The sequence below is a fragment of the Nansenia antarctica genome (genome assembly GCF_963989245.1).
Source record: "Nansenia antarctica genome assembly, contig: SCAFFOLD_41, whole genome shotgun sequence".
In the NCBI taxonomy this organism is placed as follows: domain Eukaryota; kingdom Metazoa; phylum Chordata; class Actinopteri; order Argentiniformes; family Microstomatidae; genus Nansenia; species Nansenia antarctica.
In genome coordinates, this window is record NW_027662440.1 from 1,160,716 (window position 1) to 1,167,547 (window position 6,832).

General features: G+C 48.7%; 1 protein-coding gene across 1 annotated transcript; it reads right to left on the bottom strand.

The window, feature by feature from the left end:
- Positions 1-1,159: 1,159 nt before the first annotated feature.
- Positions 1,160-6,467, bottom strand: LOC308175639 (single-strand DNA endonuclease ASTE1-like; the record flags this gene model as incomplete). Its single annotated transcript, XM_080551267.1, has 7 exons — positions 1,160-1,183; positions 1,451-1,619; positions 1,892-2,084; positions 2,292-2,523; positions 2,879-4,011; positions 5,284-5,550; positions 6,230-6,467. 7 exons carry the CDS (start codon positions 6,465-6,467, stop codon positions 1,160-1,162), a joined length of 2,256 nt encoding a protein of 751 aa, XP_080407393.1.
- Between the last annotated feature and the right edge of the window lie 365 nt (positions 6,468-6,832).

Consider the following 6,832-nt stretch of genomic DNA (forward strand, 5'->3'; position numbering starts at 1 on the left):
CTCCTGAGTATACACTAGAGATAATTGAACGAGACATTTCAAGCACTTATCTGTGGCAACTCACGTGTGTCTCAGTACCTGTCTGGAGTGTGAGAGGGTTACAGTGTTCCAGAATGTTCTGAGCAGAAAAAGCACTCGTCAACACACAGGCACATTCTCTTTGGTTACAACATTTATATGGATTTTACACATTTTGTAATATAAAAAAAACATGTTATTCAATCGATTGGTACATAGGCACTATCGTGACTGCAGTCTTTGTGACATAAAATGACAGGACATCCTCTGTTCCCCAACTCTGCTTGTTCCTATATAGCATTTCAGCATAGGATCCCATTTACCCTTAACTTTAACTTGTTAGAACCAATTCTGAAATCCTATACACATACTGTATAGTGTATATAAAGGAACAGGCGAAGTTCTCTTTGGGAACAGAGTAGGTGCCGCTGTACAAACTGTGAAAAGGTTTAGAAATGCATCCCAACAGTCAACAGTGACCTCTCCTCTCCCTCAGCTGCACTCGTAGAAACACACCAGATACAGTTACACCCTGCATGATTCATGGGACAGGGACGAAAAAAACAACAACAACTGTTTTTTTTTATCTTCGGTGAAACCGATATGTAAACATTATACCATCAAATAAAAGCTGAGAATCTCTACTTTTACCTCATAGTAATTGTTTGATTTCAAATCAAAACCTTGCGAGCATAAAACCAAAAGAAGAAAAAAAAGAACTCCTTCACTATCCCATGACTGACACAGACTGACACAGATGTAAGCAGAGACAGAACAGACTGTCTGGGAGAGTGCTGCTTTCATCCGTCCCGTCCACATAGATCAGTGCAGTGGAAGCAGAGGAGACAAGGAGAGGAGGCAAGGGGAGGAAACCACTTTAGACGATTGAGACGAACCCTGACAGTTAAAACCCCCCCTCTTCCCTGCATCTCCCGTTGGCAATCCCTGAGCTGTTTTAAAAACATTGGAATGGTGGCGCTCTTCCACTGTCACTATAGGCAACGGTGGTCATCTTCGAAAAAACTGCCCAAAGGAAGCCCAGGCCTGGGTCCTTGGGGAAGTTTTCGGGACTTTATTTGTTATTCGTGACGAGTCGTGGTGCTGGATTTTGTGGGTGACACTCGCTAGATCATTAGATGTGCTAGATCTCCTCCGTAGAAACACCCTGGGGGGTGGAAACATAACGCACCGAAACAAACAACAATACTTGGGCCCAAAAAGGTCTGGGGTGGTGGGGGGTGGGGGGGGCCCGAGGGGTGGGGGGGCTGGGCCCGAGGGTTTGTAAAATCCCACCTGATCATCTCTCTTACTCTTCCTCATCCTCTTCCTCACTCATCAGTATTGCAAATCGGTTGTTGAAACCCTGAGTGGATGGGACTTTAATTCCTCCTCCTCCTCCCTTCCCCTTCTTCCCCCTCTTCCTCCTCCTTGCAGATGACGAGGAGGAGGGCTGAGTTTTGCGGTGGCTGAAGTTCTCCACGGCGGCCAGCAGGGAGCGGTAGAGCTCCCCAGAGAGAGGACCTCCAGCCACGAGGGACTCGGCAGTGCGCCCCCCTCTGAGAGACCTGACCAGCCCGTGTACCAGCGAGCCACTGAACAACCTGAGAGACAGAGAGAGGGAGGGAGAGAGAGGGAGGGAGAGAGAGGGAGAGGGAGAGAGAGAGGGAGATAGAGAGGAAGAGAGAGAGGAAGAGAGAGAGGGAGGAGGAGGGAGAGAGAGGGGGAGAGAGAGAGGGAGAGGGAGAGAGAGAGAGAGAGAGAGGGAGAGAGGGAGGATAAATAAAGGACAAGTCAAACCCCTTTCAGGAGAAACAGCATAATAGGTCAATTGTAAATGAAGCAGTGTATGTGTGTGTGTGTCTGTGTGTATTACCATGCTGTGTATGGTTCAGGCAGGGGCAGTAACAGCAGTTGGTTGAGACAGAGCACGCTCCAGACGCAGGCTTGCCATTGGCTGAAACCGTGAGCCACTACGACATCCATATGCTGCTTCTGCCCCGGCTGCACCCTCTGTTTGTCCAGCCCCGCCCCCACGCTGCGCTCTGCAGCCCCGTCTGCCTCAGGACCTATCAGAGAACACCATGGAAACATGGAGAATTACTAGTAAAAAAGAAAACTATAATTATTAGTTATTATATATAGTAACTATAATTGCCATTCATGAAGTGTTTCGCATTATATGAAGACAAGTAAAAAGGGTTAGCTGCCCAATGTGACACACGTTCAGAGACACACACACACACACACACACACACACACACTCTGTAGCTGACCTGTGCCCTGCTTGTGTGTAGCTCTAGACAGGTTTGAGCGGGCCAGCTCTCCGTAGACCATGCCCAGCAGGAGAGCCTGTAGCTGGGGTGGGGAGGGGGCTGGCCTGGCCCTTCCCAGCCAGAAGGCTGTGACCCCCACAATCAGGCGGAGGTGGGGGGGCACGGGGGTTAGAGCAGCCTCCTTCACCCCCAGAACATCCAACAGGACCCCCAGACGCACGGCAAGTGGGGCCTAGGGCAGAGAGGGGGGACGACGACAATGTGGACATGTGATCAGAGGGTAATGACAGTGTTTCAGCTAATACATTCAAACTAAAAACGAATCCTAACCATCTCCCCTAACTCTGCCACCCCCCTCCCCCCTGGACACTGCTGTGTTAATTGTTCCCTGCTCGTTAACTCTGTGTTCTATGTGCTCATGTTATCTGTTGCTTGTTGTTTCTGTGTTTTCAGTTTTTCCCATATTGTCAGCGTCTTTGAAAAGCGCTATATAAAAACAATGAATTATTATGATTATTATTAAATGAAATATACGGAATCCTAGAGAAAAAAGGGCTGCTATGCTGACAGGTGGTTGCTATGGTTACCTGGCCGAGTGTGTCCAGGTGCAGCGTGGTACAGGGTGGGCGTGGCTCCGTCTGGTCGCTTCTCAGCGCCAGCAAGTTCCTGTCGTACTCCTCCACGACCACGTGGGCGCCAGAGGCACCCTCCTCTCCCCTCACGCCCGTCTCTCCCTGCTCCGTCGCTGCCCCGCCCGCTGGTCTGCTATTGCTCCCTGGCCCCCCCCCTGCACCCTCCTGCCCCCTCCCTTCCCCACGGCCCCTCCCCCTCTTCCCCTGGCCTGGAGTCTCCTGTCCACTACCTCTTTGTCCCCTACCTCCTTGTCCACTACCCCCTTGTACACTACCTCCTTGTACACTACCTCCTTGTACACTACCCCCTTGTACACTACCCTCTTGTCCACTACCCTCTTGTCCACTACCCCCTTGTACACTACTATCCATCCCTTGCTCCTGGTTCTCCCCCGGCCCTTTCTCGTGCAGCAGAATGCCGTACAGAGCCTGACGTATGGGCAGGGCGCAGCGGTGGCTGCTGGGTAGCCTGCTGTTCTCCACCTGCGGAATGAGCATGACCCTGCGGAGCACCAGGACATCCAGGACCAGAGGGGCCAGAGCCCCCCGCCCCAGGGCCCAGGACAGGCACTCCGGCAGCGGGCTGGGAACGGCCGTCTGCCCCCCCTCCGGTGCCGCCGTGGAGCCTCCAGAGAACCAGCCAACCAGAGAGCTCTGAGGGGCGAGGTGGTAGTCCTGCATGCGCGCCCGCAGGAGGGAACAGAGACTGTTCTCTCCTCCTCCTCCTCCTCCCATCATCCTCCCCACCTCCGCCAGCGCCTCCTCTGGTCCAGGGAAGGAGGAGAGCCAGAGGAGGAGACCCTCTATGCGGGAGGGTGGACTCTTCCCTCCCCCTCCCCCGTCCCTGCCCCTCCCGCCTCTCCCCCCCGGGCAGGTCCGGTCCAGCATGGAGAGGAGGGTGGCGGTGCCCTTGGGTGTGCCGTAGTCGTTGCCCGCCAGCACGGCACACAGAGGCAGCAGCTGCTGGTTCATGCCCCCGAACCGCTGACACAGACCAGCCACCGTGTAGCAGCGGGTGTGGATGTACTGGTTTCCCGGTTTCCCGCAAAGGCCTTTCCAGTGGAAGGAACTGAACGGCAGGTAACCCCCTAGGATGAGAGAAGATGAAGAAGATGAAGATTCCTTTTGTTATCGCGTGTGTGAAAATCCTAAATAATAATAAATAAGGAAAAGATGAGAGATGAGACCAGGAGACTGCTCCAGTCCATCGCACGCACACACGGGTTCCATTTGGAAGTTTACTTCCTGAAGAACTTAGTGATCTATCCAGGGTTCCCACACCTTCTGAAACATCTAATTCAAGCACTTTTCAAGGACTTTCAAGACTTAATTCCCTCAAATTCAAGGACCCAACACGGCATAGTTTGAGACAGTTCTAGATGAGAATTTATATAATAGGAACTATCCACTCACAGACAACAATTAAAAAGATGTAGAATTGAATGTAGAGGCTTGAATACTTGCCTTCTACCACAGCAGAGCAAAACAATATATTGTGATATATAAGTTACTGTGTTAAGTTAAGCAATACAGAGACTTATCTACTATAATAACGTAAAAACTTATAATATATATATATATATATATATATATATATATATATATATAGAGAGAGAGGGGAATTCAAGCACTTTCAATGACCCATGTCTATTTTCAAAAACCTTTAAGACCTTGATTTTTTTTCTCAAATTCACAAACTTTCAAGGACCGGTGGGAAGCCTGTCGATCAGGGTTCTCCCCCCAAATAATGTAAGAGTCGCGCTGCGCCACGCTGTGAATTTGGCCGCGCCACTACATCAACATTTCAAGGCAACTTAACACTAGAACAGCTAAAAGTAACTACTAAAAGAGCCCCTCTTTACAATGCTCAAGCTGCTATTTACACACAACGACCACTAGTTGGTCACTTGTATATTAGCCTGCCTCCTCCTACACAGAAAAACTACAAAATAGCTTTATACTAGCGTATCCTGATGTGATTTTGAAAATGTAAGGATACTGGGTGGTAGAACGCACATATCTAGGAAAAGTCATGAAAGGAGGGTCCTGAAATTTGATTGAGTGCAAAGATATCACATTTTTCTTTACTCACAAATGACCCCTCATGGCTGTTCTAGTGTTAAACTATACGTCTAGTAATGACAGAGTGAACTATCTTTGGCTCACCAACAACATCGTTAAGCAAAACCGACCGTGAAAGTGTTATAGTGAATTTAGCTGTGTTTTATCTGTATTTTATCTGTATTTTCGGCACATTTTCATATAAATAAACGCAAGTCATGTTTTGATGACGCAATCATCTCCCAAGTTTGGAATTGTGCACATCTGATGCTTCTAGGTCTGTATGCGGGTCGCCCTACCTGGGAGGTCAAAGATGAAGAAGTCGCTGTCATTGGTCAGAATAGGGCAGCGGCACTGACTGGCCAGACAGGCAATCTCCCAGTCCGCCTCGACGGGACACTGGACCAGCGGCACGCCGTGCTGGGAGAGGACCTGAATGAAAACATCCCGTGTGAGGAGGGGGAGGACACAGTTGCGCCCACCATGGGAGAGAGAGTCCGCCTCTTTGATCTTACTCTGCAGGCGCTGCCTCACAGTGGCAAACTTCTTGTTGCTGGGGTCCATCCCTCAAAAACATAAACAAAACAATAAATAAATAAAGGAAAATCCAGGCTTATTTTGCTCACAAAATAAGTCTCTCACAAGACTTAATAATAATAATTCATTGTATTTATATAGCGCTTTTCTGGGGCTCAAAGACGCTGACAATATGGGAAAAACAGAAAACACAGAAACAACAAGCAACAGATAACATGAGCACATAGAACAATGTCCAGGGGAGGAGGGGGGTGGCAGGGTCAGGGGAGATGGTTAGGGGTAGGGGAGGTTATATGCACTTATAAAATAATCCAGGCTTATTTTGATAAATCTTGCAAGACTTAAAAGACTTGGATAACCCTGGATTTTCCTGATTTCGATATTGATGTAATACCCCCCTGGAGTCCATGCCTCACAAACACAAGCCTCAAATAAACATACAAATAAAATACATGCTATTGACATTCTTGGTGAGTGATTCTAGGTTGATGGGGATTTGTCTTGGTATTCTACAAGGCAGGTAGGACTATGCCCGTTTATTTCAGCTCTAACCAACACAAACACTGAAATCACATCAGAGCCAAAATCTGTGACGAAAAAAACCTTGGCTAGGACATGACATAAGACATCAACAAGATACATAAGCCTTGAATAAAACATTGGTAGACATACATAGACCACACAGACATACATAGGACCTGGACGTACCTCCGTCCAGCACCACGTAGGGTTGTATGTCGCAGGCTGCCAGGGCAGAGAGGAACTGAGAGAGCAGGTTAGCGAACATGTCGTAGTCCCCCCCATGCTGCTGCTCCAGACGGTGGTTAAAATACAGCTTGAAGTACAGGCTACAGCCGTCCACCACCAGCCGACTGTCCCTGAGCTTCAGGTCCTGGAAGAAGGAGCGGTCCCCCTCCACGTAGCTGGTCAGACCGTGCACCCCCATGCTAGAACATCAGACAACCTGGGAGAGAGATATTAGAAAACATTTCTTACAACCTCTATGTTGCCTTCACTGTAGACTAGTGGTGGCCAAACTATGACCTGTGGGCCAACTGCACATTTTTTAAATAAAATGGAATATGGCCCATCAGAAAATAGTCTATGAAAATAAATTGCACTGTCTGTGCATTGGACTTCTTAGTTTCAACACTAGGTGTCACTACCATTTTTCAGAACGACTAGACCGACCGTTGCAATGATCCTATCTTGAAAACGTTTTTAAAAATCCCATGAAGGGTCGAACATGGTGGAAGCAAAAAGACAAAAAATAGCAAGTGAGTGCAGAAAATTGCAGGCACGGTGAGAAAG